Consider the following 19,136-nt stretch of genomic DNA (forward strand, 5'->3'; position numbering starts at 1 on the left):
TGAAAACAAATCATCATATTGTCTGAAATAGATGAAAAAACAAAACAACAACGACAAAGAAGCCTGGCATTGAGCGCCCTGACGACAGGATCAGCTACTTCCTGTTCCTGTCGCACACAATGTGTGACATGGCTGCCAACTCGAACGCGATGGGTGGAAAAAAAAGAAGAAGAAAAAAGCGCACACTCGACAACCAGCTGTCAGCATAAAATATTCATGCCGCAGATTTCCAAACGCTGTAAGTGTGGAACAGGTGCTGAAGATGTTTCACAGAGAAAACTTGAGCGATCCATCTCATTGTCATAATGCCTAAAAGACAGCTTAATTACACATTTGCTTTAAAAAAGATATAAATTAATGTCGCAAGTGAAGTTTTCATTTGTTTCTTGACCATCCTGCAGCTCTGCACCTGAATGCTGCCCACTGCAACTTGTCACAGCTCCACACTGCTGCTGGCCGCTGATTCATTTGGATGGAAAACTCCTCATCCAAGGGCGGCTCAGCAGATTTTATGGAGTTTGTTTTTCCTAAAATCCAAACCACCTTGAAATCACACAACAGCGATGGCTTCTTTTGTTTAATCACCTCGGATTTATAGAAGAGGTTGGTGGCTTTCATTGATGTCGCTGAAAATGCTTCTTTTGGTACCGCAAGAGCTCAATCAAAGTTACTGACGCTGTTGTTTCTTGCTGATCCCTTACTTTTTCTTGCATAAAGGGGTAGAAATGTGACACATTAAAGTGGCATAATGTAAAATAAGCATCTTTATTAGTGTAAATCATTTCTTTCATTTTACTCTTGGGTGATTGGGTCTTTCTCATACTGTGTGTGTTTGTCTGGAAGGGCATCCGAGTCGGCGCTCGTTAACCTCCTTCCAGGCGTGACGGCAACTGAAAAAGCACAGCGACAGACCGCACTACCAAGGGAAAAAGTCACATAGCTACCTGTGATAGTAACTGATCTTTTTTGTTGTTGTTGCTTCACTTAAAATAAAAAACGGTTACAGCAACAGCTGGCCTTTCAAAGACACACATTTACCACATGGTCAGATTTTGCCTTTCACCCCCCAAACCTGAACCAGAATTAATTTGCAATGACTTGTAATGGGTTCACATTAGCCCTACTAATGTAAATAAGGCATATTTGAGCCATTAAAAGCTGCATGTGCTTTCACGTTATCTGAAATCTATAGCTCATTCCAAAGGCAAGAGGTTTCACACGGTAATGGATGCAGCACATAAAAAGGAGCTATTCATAAGCACACAAATGTCAACATGTTTGCGCTACGCAAATATGCTTGTGCAACTTATGCATGAGAGCGTACAGAGTTTTAAATCAACCTGTCAATCCACAAGGTGTGTGGCGAATAAAGGAGAAGAAAAGAAAGAAGACACTCAAATAAAAAGACTAAGAATGTTCAACCCAAGCTGGACATACCAAAAAGGCTTTAAAAAACAACATATTTTGAATTTTAGTATTTATGATATAAAGGTAATTCTGATTATAAATAAAGACTGATCAGTATTCGGATTTTTTCTGCATTTCAATGAGCTATGTTACTTGGTTAACTTAGCACAACTAGTTTCTCGATGAATAGAACTAACCTTTGTCGTGGAAAAAAAAAACTATTTCCAAGCACTGTTCAGGTGAAATCACTCAAATCGCTCACACCTTAAAGTGAAAATATTAAGAGCTGTTGAATTTCTGCAATGTTACCTAAAGCATTGCAATTAATGCCACCAGGACTGAAATATGAAAGCCGGAGAATTTTGTTTCTAAAATATTAACCGTGTTAAAGTTTTCCTTATGTCTATCACTGAGTCAAGATTGTTCTGCAGAGTGACTACATGAGTGAACACTTTGTCTAGCTCTTACGATCCCGGCGGGAGACGAATGTCCCGATCAATATTCCATGTAGCGAGCGGCCGTTCCAGGAAGTATTCCCATGATGAAGCTCTGAGTTTCTGCAGCTAATAATGGAAACACACCGGCACACGCACTTAATGGAACCTTCTAGTAAAGATGCGTATCGACATATTGCTTCCTTCAACCTTTTAACATGACCACAATAACCATACATGCTTAAGACACTTGCATCTTAAAATGGAGTAGTAGCAACGGGTTGTCTTCACACACTGCAGGAGTGAAGACGGCGCAAAACAAGATTCTGAATATTTCATGTGCCTACTTGTAATGTCAGTTGACAAGGTAAAGATGAATTTTACAAAAACTTCGAATGAAATTTAGATATTATGGTTTTCTGTTTAATTGTCTTTGCATTAATGGCTTTATAGTGATCTGTTAGGACTGTTTGAGGAAGTTCAATTACTGTAAATAAGATCGTTATTGGGGTGATTATCTGACAGAAGTAGTACAATGTGACAAATAAAAGACACAGAATTTAATGATACCTTATTACAGATCATACACTGAGCTAGTTATTAGCTTAAAAATGCTATTATGCAGTTGTAATCCAACTTCACTGATGTTAAAAAGGAGATCTCTATTATTTTGCATGTGAAACAAACATTTTTTTTGCTCCCCCTTTTCAAACTACTTTGGTATTAAACATGACCGGACATGCATCCAAATCAAGAGCAAACATTTGATTTCAGATTTCTGTCTTAAGGTTTCTGGACTTGCAGAAATAGAAACTATCAGTTTTTTTGTTTTTTTTTTAAATCAATGTCTTTAAATAGCATGTAGAAAAACTAACTGTAATAGTTGTCATGATTGCTAAATCTTTTTCATCAGCTGTGTTTTCAGCGAGAAATAAATGCAAACTCTACGGCTGCATCTGTAAAAAGCTCTCTGGAGACGAGAACAGGTCCTCACTCATCCCGGACCTAATGGCGCTGCTGCAAGTGACAGTTAATTCTCTGCTTTGTCCTGATGAATGAATTACATCAACCCATTCGCACGCATACAAGCCTACCTCTGCGTGATTTCCCATTACAAAGATGCTGGCCAGGAGAGAGAAAAAAAAATCATAAAACATCTACACCAAACAGTTTCGAGGACGACACACAAATGCGGATCAATCTCTGTTCCAGTTTCATTACTCACGTTCTCATCATGCCTTCTACGGGAAGATTGTGGTGCCACAATCTCTGCCCATCCCCACTATCATCTGTATGTTCACGGCACACACTCACACACACACACCCCTTCTGCTGTTCATCGTTAATTCTCCTCTCTGAATAACCTTCACTGGTCGATTGTATTGACTGCCATCACACTATAATGCATGTTTCTTGATTAAAAGAAATCTGCCTCAGCACTTCGGCCCCGATCCAATGTGATCTCGTGAACTAGACGCAAGGGACTTTGTACACAAGTGCGTGGTCAGGAAGGGTTAAACTGAGGGTCAGTGTTGGTCCTCACAGTTATAGCCAGCATGTGTCTCTGTGTGCTAATTCACAACCTGTGATTAAAGGCTTGTGTCCAAGACTCTTCTCTACGATCAATAGCAGATTAAAGTGAAACTGAAAAACACTAGCATGAAGTATAGGATGGAGCGTTGAGCTCAACTAGAGTCTCATGAAGCATTCGGATCAGTTCTGAATACAGAAATGTAAACGGGTTGTAAAGAAAGTTACGCAGAGAGAGACGTATAGAAATGCATCAACAAGAATGGAATGGATTAAAAAATGAGAGCAGAAATGAAAGCTGCCTAGCAACTGGTTGGGTTTGGATTCATTGTTGATAAAGTGTTGTTCTCTTTTTGCTGTGCCTACGTCATATGTCTGAATAAAGATGTAATTTTATCAGAATATTGATGATAATGTTCTCATCTTTTAGATTCTGATAACTCGACAGGCACTTTGATTTGTTATTAGAAGTTCCATTTATTTCTGGCAGAATATTATAAACATTTATCATTTATCCAACATCAGAGTTTTGAAACAAAAACAAAAAAAATCCAAGAAGGATGTTAACCTGCTTAACGTCTGGATAATCTAAGCTAGATGACACAGGAAGGACTTCGATGTGGCTATTTTAATCAATGACCCTCACAACACAGCAGAAAGTTCAGATTATGAAAAGTCCGCTGAACTAACTTGAATCATTTTCCGGTTGTGAATCAAATTTTGAGCGAAGTCTTAAAATGTCTCTAAAGAAAATGAAGTGAATCAACAGGACTTTGTCACATGTTGACGCTACAAATGGTAGTGAGAAAACAAGATGGAGAATTTTTTCCTTTGGTAAGGCACAAAACCACAAGTGGAGGGGAGACTTTGTTACATCACAACTTATTCGGCAAATTTATTTCTCTCTCCTCTTTCCCAGAGTGAGTGTAAGAATCAGCTTAGAGCATAAAAGTTTTTTCAAAATGTGCAACTTCCATCAACATTTTCTAATCTGATACTTAAAAATGTGCATGAAAAACCTCGATGGAAACATGACTACTGTGAGATTTCTTTACTAGTCACTGAAAATCCTGGTTTTTGTCGGTCTTCATCCGTCTTATCTGGGGAATATGAAGATCAGGGCATTATTTAGCTGCCCACTTTGAATCTACAAACACTGTGGAGCTAAATTGTTTAGTAGCTGTTGCAATATGGAAGATTTCCCATCAGTGATTAGAAAGACTGTGGGTTTCTAACATGTTAATAACTAACATAGTTGGAGTCAGTGAGCTGAAATTAAAATTTCCTCCAGCCAGCCAGACAGTCCAAATGTGCTTTTACAGATGCACAACAATGTGAACGAGTCATATCACCTCAGCAGCCTCAAACACTCTTATCATGCAGTGACAGCAACGAGACGTCCCCTTTTAAAAAGCTCCAACATCCAGTTCCTCCCTCTCCATCAAATCTCAAACTTCTGTCCACTTGTTCTTTTAAGCTTGGCCTTTTTTCAGGTGTGAGGAAGAGGAACATGAATGGCCATCAGTGGACTGTTTTGAGCTTTTGAGCCTTGCGGTGAATCCTCGAAACAAGAAGGATGTCTCTCCTTTTGTCTTTTTTTAATCAACATTGTCTGTTTTGACACTTGTCAGGTGTAATTACAATTATAAATATCACATTGCGTCATCAGCCTACCTCAAACCTCAATGTTTCTGCAAAAGAATCAAAACCGATTTCATTCAAGGATAGAGGATGTTTGTTTAAAAAACCATTGATGTTACCGTTTCACAATGATCTTCCATCTGCAGCTGCATCGCTTTCGAGATGCAGGTGCAGGTAGAGAGTAGTCCAGGTAGTCCAGGTTTAACTCTCTACCTGGACTACACAACAAAATCTTTCTTTTCTCAATAAATCACACTCACTAAATCGATTCCACACAAAGCAACGTACTTAATATGCTTAGTTTTAATCATTTTGATGATTGTAAATTATATTAATGAAAACATAATTAAATCCCAATGATACATATTTTTGAAGGGGTAAACTATGTATTTCACAGCACCATTAAGTAATGACCTCACCTTCAGTTGTTACAAAAATGCTGCATAGAGTAAACATAGAAAGAAATCTGAGATTGCAATTTGATGCCTTGCAACGAGCCTCTGTCTCTTTAAGAAGCTCCTGCCCTTCGACCAGGATTTTTAAAACAAATATAGTGTCAACTGAAAAGAGGACTTTGGAGCACTAGGCAGCAGTCCAATCCTTTTCTCTGCTCAGCACAAATGAGACATTCTGACGTTGTTTCTCGTTTGGGATCGTCCTCTTGTTGTGGCTCTTGAACCACTCACTCTTCTGCAGCTGTTTTATGAATCTAACCCAAACTTTTGACTGGGCCTCGCCTCACAATCCTGTCTATTCCGTTGTCATCCTTGTTGCGTGTGTATTTTTTTTTTCTTCTACACTTCCTTTGCTCCATAAAAATGTTTGGATACAGTACACAGTGAACCGTTTCTTTAAAAAAACAAAAAAACACCTTTTGTGGTTTACCCTACTTGCGGAAGATGTCAGGGCTCGACAACTGTCAAATCAGCAGCTTTCATGTAGGCCTGCAACAAACTTTATGCCAGAGTTGCTCTTGCACGCATGTCTTCCTTTTTTAACATCAACAGCAATTTCAGCAAGCTGAATTTTTTGGCGTACAGAAAGCAGTGCTGAAGGACAAACAAAACACAATTTGGCAAAGGGAGCACAGAGATAATATGAGGTGATGTGAAATAAACCTGTGCCTGGTGTCTTTGCTTCCTTTTTGTTTATCGTGTCTTTTCACACTGTGTACTTTCCATCTGGTGCCACCTATCTGACGGAAACTGAGTGCCAGAAAACGCTATTACTTGTTTAAAATCAACTTCTTGCGAACTACTGAGCTTGCATTCTTGTAAAGGTTTGCATTTATGCGAGTGAAATAAGTCAGTGCACACAAACCTATGCTTGCATGTGACTAGATGCTTAAATAGCTCTGTGCCTGAATGAGGGTGGTTTTTGTACACTGGATGTGCGAGTGCCTCTAAATGTGTGCTGCCAGCTTGATGCGTCTTCCTCTCCCTCTGCCCCTCTCCTGTCGACTGGCTGGAGCCTCTCTGCTGCTCTGTTCTCATGGTTAATGCATGTGGAGGGACAGCCCTTGTCCCTTAAATTCTCCCTGTCTCTGCCTTCCCAGAATAGAACCGATCCTTAGCATACACAAAGACAGACAACTTCTTATTTCTCTGCCATCTAATCCAGCCATGCCTATGGGAAGAGTTAGAAAAGGCAAAGAAAAGAAAGTCAACTTCTTCAGATGTGAGTAAAAAGCAGGAATATTATAAATTAGGAAAAGAGTTTTAATTGGATTACTAAAGGAAAACGGTTGGGATATATGGCAGAAAAGAGTGGGGAAAATATGAGATGACTTCTTATTCATTTAATAACCCAGAGTGGTGCATGAATGCAAATGTTCATTTTTGTACAAATAAAAATCTTGAATGTGCGGTTTATATTTGTACACAGATGGAGCTAAAAATTAAAAGCTAAATCACAATAGTAAAAGTATTATAGAGAAATCACACCGATCACCCCGGACCAGGTTTTGCTTCCCGTTTCTGTTTGCTCTTGTTATCACCTGTCAACGTTCTGCTGGTGCCAGGTTAAAGGGACAGATCAGGCGAAGGACTAGCACAAGCACAGGCCAGTTGCTGCGATACTTCCTTTGGGCCACGTAAAGAGATAATCCTGAAGAGGCCTACGATGGCACACTAACTCTTGCGCTTCAGTGGGAAATGGATTACAGCAAACGGGCTGTAGCCAGGTACACTCCTGTAAAGTTCTCCCTTGCTAGCAGTTAGTGTGAACAGGGCCTGCAGATTAGCATGTGTTTGCAAAACAAATATTTTTGAAAGCTCCATTTGTGGTGTATTTGTCAGGGATGGCTATCAGGAGGTTATTAAAAATGATGACACAGACGAAAGGGCAACAACAGTTCAACCGTTTTGGGACTTTTCCTCGTTAGGTTCTTTTTGCTCTGTCCCCTTTCAACTTCTGTTTCCATTTAACTTCAAATGTAAGCTGATAAAGCTAATGGCTCAGAGGAAAATGCAAACTCAGTCTGGGAAGACAATCTACCTGGCATTGTTTCGCCGTGATTGGTTTTAAACGGGCAGCATTGACATTATGGTCACCTACAGTGGCACCACTTGTATTTTAGTGTTTATTACTGGAATACTGGAGACCATGTAGATGCAGAGTTAATTTCTTTTAAACTGTGTTGATCTAAGTCCTGTCTAGTGATTGCTTTGCTTTCTCTGGTTTTTTGTTTCTGTTCAGCCATTCCCTGCGGTTAGATTCCCTCACTGCTTCTGTTTCCACAGTGAGCTCACATCCGTTACTTCCCATTCAAATAGTCCCACCTGTTCCCCATTCCAGTAGTCACTCCTCCCAATATTTATTCTCCTTTATTTGGATTGCTACTTATCAGATCTGCCTGTTTACACTAATGTTTCTGTGTTAGCATGACACCTGGCAACACACTTTTCTCTATAGATCTGCTGCCAGTTTAGTTTCAACTTTGAGTTTTTTGATTTTCTTGCCCCATTGCAGTCCAACCTTGGTTTTTAGATTTTGGATTTTATGTCTTACTAATAAAACCTTCTGCTAAATCAAATCAGGCAAACCCCAGCCTATATTTGGACTCTAATGACCTAAAAAATATGTACAGTTCAATGCTCAGTGAGGTAGAGAGCTGTTCCTCTGCTCTCAGGTGTAAAGTGTAAAGCAGTTCACAAGCAATGAAAAGCTGTCAGGTAAAAAAATGATACATTGGTGGAAATTTTGCTGATGGTTTGAATTTTCCGTTTTCATAAAACTGGCCAAAAGTGAAGTTTTAAAAGCCAGCTGAACGAAAATGAAAACATAACGTCAAATTGAGTCATTTTATTTGGATTTATGTTGTAAGATTCCTCAACTCTTTTTACACAATCCATTTAGAGGAGATGCACAAACATTAAACATTGTAAGACCTGAAGTTGTGTCTAATGACAGAAAAAGAAAGCAGATTGGAGAAAGAATAGGGCTAGAAATGTAAATAAGACTGCAGAGTTTCAGTGCATCTAATTGGAAAGAATAGAGTGTTTTTAAAGGTGGGGTTAGGCATGTTCGTCCCAGTGGGTCGACTCTGTCAGAAATAAAATCTAGTAAAGGTTCTGGAAAATGGTTACTTGAGTAGTATCCATTTTTCTAATGCTTTAGAAGCGACTGATGCGCTTCACATAATGGATGGCATCACAACAGAAAAGATATTCTAAATATGTTGAAGCAACAAAGGTGCCCTCCCAATGAACAATAACCCAAAGAATGCTGTCAAACAATTATACAATGGTTTTAGAAAATTAAATTAATATTTCAGTGTTGCCAACAAAACATCCTGCTCTCAGCCCAGTGAAAAAAACAAAACAAAACAAAACCCATTGTGGTTATTCTACCTACAAATTAAACATTATCAGGTATAAAGGTCCATAAACCTTTCTCAGTTACACCAGTTCTGTCAGAAGCAATGGGCCACATTTTTAGCAAACTATTGTGAAAAGCAGATGTTATATCCTGGTCATAACATCTGATCTGACCAGGGTAATACAGTTTAACATGCAATTATACATACTATAAATGAAGTGTGTGTAAATCTCTTTTAAATAAAGTATAAAAAATATTTCACTTATTATTCTGGGATTAACAAAAAGTCATCCTGAATGACCCAAGACAGTTAAACTTGAAGGTCTTTTAGTTTCAAGGGGGGAAAATCCTGCATCTTTTTGTGCAATAAATGTCAATAATTAATTTTAACACTAAACAAACCAGCGTTTCTCTGAGACGTTACAATAACAAGAACACCAGAGTTCTAAACCAGCACTAAATTATGTCAAGACAGGAAATAAACTTTGGGTAGCACAAGCCTATAAAGGTTTTATTTTCAGACATAAGGCCTGAAATACCCAAATCTACCACATTAGCTTTCCCTTCTTCCAACAGATTGGTTTTAATGTGGTCTCTCGGGACTCCCACACCCAATCATGCGCTGTCTTTTATTACTTTCCTTTTCCTGTTGTCTACATCTGTCAGCAGTTGAAGAGACTGTGGCACCCTAGTGCAAGCAGGAGTGGCAAAATCATGTGGAAAGTGTAGTTTGATAAAAAATAACAAAGCTCAAATCTTACTTAAAAGGAGAGCCGAGGCATCAGAGGACCACAAGAAACATCAGCAAGGGCCGAAGAACACGTGAACATGACGACAACAAGAGCATCGAGCAGAGGGAATGAGAGATAACATGCGTACAGGGAGGAGTGATTAGTGGAGCAGTGAACAGGTGAGAATAATTAACTGGTTATGCTGCAGCTGAAGGGGCAGATGAATTGAGGTGTGGCCAGAAGTGACAGAGAAACAGTGTTAACATTAAAAAGGAAAACAGGTGAAGCAATTGAGACAAATGGACGTAGGGAACTTAAAAAAAAAAAGAACTGTTCTGCTCTCCTTTTGTGTGTTTTAACACAATTCAACAGTAAGCCTAAAGGCAGTCGAAGGAGTATTTGAGTCAGGATGTTCCCTCATTATCTCCACTGATGGACAATGTACACATCTTAATATAGAAAAGAACTGCAGAACAGCGATAAAAGAGCTAACAGCTTAGCATCAACAAAGGCTAAATACACAGAGAATTTGGACCCAGAGGCATCACAGTGTGATCGAAATTCACATTTACAAAAAATATCCTCACAAAAAATAGTAATACATTTCTACTCTACAGATTGTCACGTCGATTACATAAGCAGATGGCAGTGGATGAACTTCCTCACATTTGGCTTAGTGAGAACCAAACAAGATGGCTGACTTCCTGTTACATGTTAACTGACCTTCTAAATAAAAATCTTCACACATTAGTCTAATGAGCAAAAATATCTTACACAGAATTGAGGGTGGAACTAGGTGCGTGTGTCTTTTTATTCTGCAGATGTAAACTTCTGGTTTCAACTTCACGTTCCTTTTATGAGGAAGCTTGTAGATTTTTAAATCAAAAAATGTCTGCTGGTTGGTACAGAAATATGGAAATGTGTCAGTCTACTCTCAGACATATGCTTAATTCGCAAAAATAAACAAAAAAAACAGAAATGGAAATGGAAAAGAGAGGAAAAACACTAATCAGGAGGATACTAATGTAAAAGACAAAAAGGTCTTAGGAGAATTATAAGAAGGAGGAGACATCATGAGATATGGACAACATGAGAAAACATGATGGAAAGGAAGAACATCCATATATCCAGGTAGGGTAGAGGATGGCTGCTCCATCTCTAGAGATAAGAAACATCTTTTGTCTGCAAGTTGGTTTGGAGAGTAGAAAATTGCTCTACCTGTGAGGTAGAGAGGTGTTATTATCCTCATGATTGCTTTCGCCACTCGAGATAAAACTTTATTGTACGTCTGGAGTTAGGCCCTAAATTATGTGACGCTTTTTTGTCCACAGAACAATTTTAGCTGAACTAAAGAGGAGGACGCTTAATTATTTGGAAGCTTTCGGAGGCATTTGTCAAAGAGCGTGGCAATAACAACTTCCTATATTGACAACAACTCTTAATATTTCTGGTTAGTTTCATTTTGAGGTTTGCTGCTTCAGTTTGCAGTCAAATATTGCTTGCTTCATATTAAACTTTATTGTGAGATACTGCATGTCTTTATTACAGAAGACAACAACCATTCTTATTATCTCAGGCTGCAATGTTGACTGAAATGTACTTATTACCTTCCAGTAATAATTATCTTACACAAAATTGTGCAAGATAATTTTTCAGATGTAAATGCAACCGCTCATTTAGGGAACCAAGGTCACGCATAGGAAATGGTCTCCATCAGCAACCTCTTCCATTCACGTTGATGACACTGACATTATGATGATAGATATATCATATCTAGTGAGAAATGTAAGAGGTAATTACAATAGTGTCATTTCTGTGTTATTATAATTACGGTGCTCAGGGACAGAACTGCAATCAGCAGTACAGCCACAACTTGCACCCAACATAAATAACTTCAACAGAAGATTAAGACACGCTTTTTAATTTGCCCTCATGGTTTATCTGGCGGTAAAATCAAGGAAGTGGCGGGGGGGGGGGATTTGAAGATAAGAGCGCTCCAAAAAGGTCAAGTCTGCTCCGATTGGTCAGCGTCGGTGCCCTGATCCTTCCCCGTTATGAATTAGCACCACAAAAATGGAAGTTTTTAATTTATGCTAAATGTTTATATGCCTGAGGATAAAAAGATTCATTAGGATCGTTTTTCCAGGAAGTTAAAAACTACCCAATATATTTTAGAATGTCTGCGGGCTATAATGGGATTAAGACTTATTCTCTTCTACGTAGACTTTGGTTTAAAAATAGAAAGTACATTATTTAACGAAGGAATCAACCTGTTGTGCATGTTTGCAGACCTTTTGTTGCAGAGAGATTGTGAATAATAAAAAAAGCAACCTACAGAAAAAAAAAACCTCTATTCACCAGCAAATGTTGAATTATTAAGTGCCTGTTTGCTGGTGAATCTACATATCTATGATGCACTGAAATCCCAAAAGTTATTAAATGGATTATGCTTAGATTTTAAAGACATAGTAAATAAGTGTTTTCATAGTTTCTCAGGAATGGAGCAGCTTGCTGTTTGTCTGCAGGTCATCAAGTTTCGCCTCAAACATCCAACACAGAACAACTGAGCTCCCTTTTATATCGTCCATGGATCATTATTTTCCATTTTGTGTTATTTATTAAACATGCTTTTCATTCAGGCTATAATTCTGTATTGAAAATGCTTTTTTTTTAATTGGTCTTACGTGATACTCTAATTTTAAATGTTTTTATTAACTCTAAGCAGACGATCGTCATAATTAACAGACAAAAAGGCTTCGGAACATTTATCTGTGCGTAATTCATCAACAATATGCTTTAGTGACAACATTTCTGAAATAAAGTGACTTTTCAATATTATTGAATCGGTCTGTTTTTATTAACTGCAGCAGTCCAAAAAATACTGCTCAATTTATTTAAAAATATATTTCAATGATTTTTAATATGTAATGCCAAAAGTAACTATTTAAAACTGAGCACCGAAGATAAGATGGGGTGTTCAACAGAATATTCATTTATTTCACACTCATGAACCTTTTTATTTTTTCTTTTGGCAACATTTTTTCTCAGTTGTGGACACACTTTGCACTGTTTTACTTAGCCTCTTTTATGAAGTTGAAATAAAAAATTGCATAAAGTTAAAAAGTTTTAGCAGTTGATCATTAAAACATAAAACCTGCAGCAAAATTGCTTCAAAGAGCTATTACTCCTAAATCTTCTTGCAACTGAGCACAGTCGGAAATGTTTTCCCAGCTCACAGTCAAGTAGCAAAAATAATTACATTTGTTTTAAATAATGACCCTCATGTGCCCCTACAGCTTTGAATGACTTTATGGGCGATATGTGCAAAACTGATGCATTAATCAGTCTGAATGAACTCCACGAACTCACGTCCCCTTGAACCTCCAGGAAATTCTAGGAATATTCATATTCTCTTCTGAGTTCATTTTTATGTGTTCATAGTGTCCTTGTCTGTTGTAAAATAATACTAAACAACATGTCAGTGGAAGTTTTCAAACTTCAGCTCTTAAAATTTTGTGGTTTTGCAGCTTAAAAAAAAATCCCCCTAATATGTTTTTTTTTACTGGTGTTTCCACAAGTCATTTTTCACTTGACTTTGTGCTGCTGTGCTTATGAGCCCACTTTCTAAAATGAGGTGTGGAACAAGAGGAAATAACCAAGGAAAAAACTGTGGCACCTGAACATGTCATTCATATGCTGTTTCTGCTTTCAGACAAAAAATAAGAGTAAATGGAAGAGGATAAGATTGCTGTGATGCTAAAGATTTAGATTTCTGTAGTCCAACATGTAAATGATAAACATGATAAATGTTGCACCTTTTCATTTGGTTGATTTTAATTTGAATCATTAGTGTAAGAACGGCTCCTGTGTTTCTGAATGTCTGCCAAGTTTTAATGATTTGACCAACATGAAGTAGAGAAGAGTGAGATGGAGGAAATCATTCATTCATTTTCTGGTTTGTCTACAGCGTTGTTTGTCGTTTCCCCCTCTGGTTTAGTTTGTGTTGGATTGGCAAGCTATCTGTTTAAATAGTAAATCATTTTATTTTTAAATCAGACTCATGTTTCTGGCAGCATGTCAGATAAAATGCACTATTTTTAACCAAAAATATTTCTGTGCTCAAACCCAAACAAGATATATAATTTTGCATATGAATGCTGCTCCTCTGATTTTTGGGGGGTTTATGATCAACCATGTGCTTAAATAATTGTGGTAAAGCACAAATTGTATTTTGTGTGTGTTGCTAGTTATTCAACACAAGCAGCCTAAACCACCCCCTCTTATAAATGTGTGTGTGTGTGTGTGTGTGACAGAACTGTGGCGAGATCGGAGAGGTGGGGAGAGAAAAGCACAGTTTGCAGATTTCACCCGAAACCTAATTAATCAAAAGCACATAAACAGAGCAGCTCTTTGTGCCTGCTGAGTCTAAAATTAGCAACCAGTCTGCTGAACAACAAACAGGATGCTGGGAGGAAGACGTGCTGCCAAAAGGTGTAGCTGAGACACAAAAGAGTAGCACAAGTGGAAAACACCATGGTGGGCACAAGAGTGCTATAAATAGCCATGAATAATTTTTGAGCTTTATCATAATTATACCAGAAGCCATATATCTATTTACATGATGTAAAGAAATTAGATAATTAAATTATTTTTTCTGTCCCATATGAAAGTAAACTTGGTTGGTTTTAGGTCATTTAGAATTGGCAAAAATAATTTCTATTAGCTAAATCCTAGAAAAAACATATGTTTATATAAATAATACGCCCCATCCCCTCCCTATAATGTTCAATTCTCCAGCTTTTCATGTATGTAAAGTTACAGTCATTCAGTCAAGAAGTTAGTAGGAAATGAGACACATTGTAAAAACAGTTTTTACATAAATGATAGTGAAGTAGTATGTCGAGCAGCTTTTATATGTTTTCTTAATCATCGAGACAAATTTTTACTTATGTTGAAGATTTCAAACCCGTCTGTCGCTGCTGACCATCTTTTTACATGTTTCACAGGTATTATCAAATTTTTCACATCTAAAATTTTATTATTGCTCTGTTAAAAAAATAAACTTTTGTAATCTGTTCTTAACTTTCTTGAGATTATGTGTTGTTTTTGATTTCTCTTAGGCAATTAACTCAACTGAAACTTCAGGAACTTCCATTTATGTCATGTCTTGATTCTACGGGTCACATATTGTTCGTAAAACTTGACAAAAAATACGACCAGGTTGTTTTAGCTTTTGCAATTTAACATTATATTCTGATAACTGTAAACAATCAAATCCCACAAAATCAACAAGTGAGAATAGACTCAGTCCTATTACACACAGCAAGCCATGTTACTTTACATAGACAGCCTTTGCCTCAAAGTTTTCTACAGCTTTGAAAAGCTGAACAATAGAGACCCTTTGTGATTTAATTCTAACAGAATACGGTGATAACGCGCAACCCACTTCCAAAGAATTCAACGCTCTGTATGCACACATAAACCTTCTGAGTAATGCTTTTTTAGCCACTTTCCCAGCTGTTCTTTTTCAAGGTGTGAATAACGTTTAGAAAATGACTGGCAAATGCTTGGCATGTGGGTGATTCAGTATCCCTCATCCATATTCATCGGTTCTGCTGCAGCATCCCTGGTTTATTCCTCCTAAATTGCTAAACTGACATCTTCAACTCGCAGCACACCTGGAGCATGAAATAAAATGTTTGCTACTTTTGCACTTCAGGAAGGAAAAGGATGCCTAACGTGAACAGAAATAGAGATTAATGAGCTCCCAACGTCTAAAATGAGCTATTTTTTAAAGGAAATGTTTCCTTTTAGGGATATGTAGTCACACACAAAACCTTTAGCAACAATTAGGAATGCATTTCTAATGTTGCTTCAATCTGTATTTTAAGCTGCAAGAAAATAAATGTAACCAAGATAGCTGTGAATGTACATGCTACATGCTCATATGCTTTTTTTGAAGAACAGTAAACACCAGCGATCTAATAAATGATTCCTTAACATTCATATTGTTACAAATTTTTAGATTAACACAGTTGACAAAGGTCACTTAACATCATAAAACCAAAGTGTCATACATTCCAACTGTCTGGAAATTCTCATGTTGATCCTAAAGTCCATAATTCTGCACCTCAGTTGGGTATTTGTTGTTCCTTTTCAGACTTATTTGTTTAATCTGGAATGAAATACATCAAACAGTAAAATAAAAAAAAGAAAAATGTAAATGCTTCTGCCAGCCTTTTTGCCAGTGAGCGTTGCATTATGAATATTGCAAGAAGAGGCAATGTCACACAGTGTGAGAGAAGCATCACCGAAAAAGAGGATTTTACAAACATTTTAAAACAAAGACAGTTATGGACATTCTGAAATCACTGTAGCATCTCATATAAGCAATTAGAGAATTTAGCACAGTTAGCATTGCCAAGTTGCCAGTTGCCAAGGACAGATTTCCAATAGCCAATCATGTGAATGCCACAACATGCTTGTTCTTTGTTTATTTGCAATGTCCACAGTTAAGTAAAAGACACAAAATCATTTTGACCGTTGTGTCTTTGCATAAATTCATTGCTCTGTCAGATTTGCCTATTTTTCACATTTAAAAAATCTGTTAGTATTTTCTTACTACTTCAATTTCAATTTAAATTTTTTTCTTGTCGTTTTAAGGCAGAGTACTGCAGTGTTTTCACACCGACACACTATCATAACCTGAACCTATCGCCTCGCCACGTTGATGGAGAATCTGACGAAGTTTTAGCATGCAATTAGTAGTACTTGCTGAGGCCTTGCACTGGCACAAATGCACACGAAGGGGCTTTCATCCTTCCCTTTTTTTGCTAATTTGTGTTTTTTTATTTTACACTTTACTGATTCATTCAGTTCATTCACTTACTTCAATTAAGGCACGTTAGAGTAAAAACTAGATTGCTGGCACAGCAAACGAAGTCGGCAAAGCAAAGCAGTGTTTATCCAGCCTGTCTCATGTTAGCATTTCTCAATCATCGATTGTTTTCATCTTTTCCTTAACGGGTGAATCATAAACTTCTGCTCAGGCTTGCTTAGTAGATTCAGTTTTGTCGTAAATGATCAAAAAATGGTGGTAGAAAGAAAATAAAACAGATCTACACTCACAGATGAACCCTGTCCCGCATGCATAGCCTTGTCTAATGTGACCTACCTCAGTAAGGTGGGGGTTGGGGTTGAATCCACACTGATTGCACACGGTGGACTTGCACTGGGTGCAGGTGTTGTAGTTGGGTACAGCCGGTGGATTGGACAGCTCTGTGGTGGTGCACACTGGGCACAGTTTGCTGCTTGGCATGGGTGCGATCTGCGGCAGGGAGTAGGGCGAGGTGGGAGTCACGCCACGGTCAGGAGACACTGAAGGAGACCGGCCCGTCCGAGAACCACCTGAGCCACTGAAGTCGACTTGGAGGTTTCGGCGGGAGGCATGCTGACCGGGACTTTGGCCACCGTGGCCTGCCATACTGGAGCCAGTTGCAGTGTGACCCACCCCATGGCCGGATCCTGAGACCTGCCCCATGCCCGACCCTTGGCTGGACTGCATGTGTCGAGGGGAGGTTGGGCTGTCATGAGCAGCCAGACGATATGGCTCTCCAGCTCTGGACCCTATTCCTCCACCACTGCCCATTCCCCCCAAACCTCCTCCACCTACTCCTCCCATTCCACCTCCTACTCCTCCTCCCATACCTCCTCCCATCCCCCCCATACCTCCTCCTACCATGCCTGCTCCCATTCCTCCTCCCATTCCCCCAATTCCTCCTCCCATCCCACTCATCCCTCCACCTCCCATTCCTCCTCCACCCATCCCACCCATACCTCCTCCCATCCCTCCTCCGCCATGTCCACCTTGTTGCATTCCTGGCTTTGGACTACCCATCGGGCCTGTTGGACCTCTGAAAGAGACGAAGCAAAAGACAATTCATGCTTAAAAGATAGCCTTAAAATCTGGGTAAATTCTCTAAAGTCACATCTAATGATGTTGCAGTGCCTTTTAGAAGTATTTACATCCTTATGTTTTCTTACACGTGACACTTTACATCTACAAATCTCAAACGTATTTAGTAGTTATCTGGTAATGAAAGAAGAATCTATTTTCCCCACCAAAAGCAAAGATTTAAAGCATCAACCAATATTGCAACTTTTACTCCAAGCCAAGTTTTTCTTTATTTTTTTTTTGGTATGTATTTGAATTACCATTAAATACACATGTGGATATAAAAAATGCACACTTATAATAAGATATAAGATTTAATTGTGAATGCTAAAAAGTAGGGTCACTCTGCTGTGGGTAGAGTTTGAGGGCAGTGGCCATTGCCTTCCTGTGCAATTCCACTTGAAAATAGTTTTTACTTCCAGCACATTCTGGGCTTCTTCCCCTTGTCTGAGTCTCACTGCTCAATTTCTGACACGGCCAATCAGCAAACAGAATAAGAAGTTGTGAACGACAACGTAAATTTTCTGAGCTGTTTCAGAATTGTGGTCTGCCTGCGGCTTCAGCAATGGCAGAGGAGGAAGTGAAAGAAGCCGTTCAGTCCTTGTTCCAAATAGCGTGGCCGATCTAAAGCCACACTTCAGATCGGCTCTTCTATCTTCACAGAGGGAGATGTTTGTTTATAACACAGGCAATTTCCGGTAAGCTTCACAGCGTCAAACTGGCGCCTTACATACGTCATGGGCAAACGTTAGCGACTGGGTAAAATTTAAAACCTCAACACAGTCCATGCCACCAGGAAGCAATCATTTCTCAACAGCCAAGAGACCAGACGGTTTTTACCAGGCTTTATGTCTCTATGACAAAAGCAACAGACTCACTGCCATTGTAATGATAACTCCGGATGCACGCACAGAAAAACAAGATCTTCTTTGATTAGGAATGTATCGTATTTCCAGCAGTCAGGGCTAAGAGATGTTTCAGTTAACACTAAAAACTTGAAATCTTTCTCCTCCTTCTCCCAATATCTATTTAACATCAAATTCTGTCCCTGTAAAATGTCCGTCTCTTTTTCCCCATTTCTGACTTTCTACTATTTTTATGTTCTCTTTACTTTCTTTTCTCTTGGCACTAATACCGGCCTTGTTCAACTGCTTTTTGTTTCTTTAGCGTAATTTTTTTCACTCTTGACATTTTCATTTCCACTCCTAAAAGAAGAGTGAACATTTACTCACCCCCGTGCCTTTTTTCTCACAACACTTCTTTTAGAAGATGTCACGCTTACAAGAATTAAAGTACTTTTTTAAAAACACGAGGCAAAAAATATGTATTTGTAGATCTGGATTATTAATCATTTAAATGTAAAAATTTTCCCTTTTGTTTTTTTGTTTTTTTAGTTGTGTTAAAAACATTTACCTGACTGATGCTTTAAAGTATTTCAAAGTTCAAACTAGTGGTTAAACTAACAGTAAAACAGTCGAATGAAACAAAAAACAAAACAGTTGTCTTGTTTGACACAAAGCTGCTTCCATAGGAAACTGGCTTAACTGGGATTTTCCAGGTCTTTCTCCTCCAAGATGGGTAAGTTCCTTATTCCACTGCTCTACTTGCAGCAGAACAAGT

General features: G+C 38.4%; 1 protein-coding gene across 4 annotated transcripts in view; it reads right to left on the reverse strand.

Moving 5' to 3' along the window:
* Positions 1-17,319, reverse strand: part of LOC102217009 (protein bassoon-like) — a 101,815-nt gene extending 84,496 nt beyond the window's left edge. For all 4 annotated transcript variants that reach the window (XR_002754316.1, XR_002754315.1, XR_002754307.1 and 1 more), the window contains exon 1: positions 16,737-17,319. Coding sequence is in view for 1 of the 4 variants with exons in the window: in XM_023350974.1 (XP_023206742.1) it covers positions 16,737-17,315 (579 nt within the window). In the remaining 3 variants the exon portion in view is untranslated. The remainder of the gene's footprint in view (positions 1-16,736) is intronic.
* Between the last annotated feature and the right edge of the window lie 1,817 nt (positions 17,320-19,136).

The sequence above is a fragment of the Xiphophorus maculatus genome, chromosome 1 (assembly GCF_002775205.1).
Source record: "Xiphophorus maculatus strain JP 163 A chromosome 1, X_maculatus-5.0-male, whole genome shotgun sequence".
Classification (NCBI taxonomy): domain Eukaryota; kingdom Metazoa; phylum Chordata; class Actinopteri; order Cyprinodontiformes; family Poeciliidae; genus Xiphophorus; species Xiphophorus maculatus.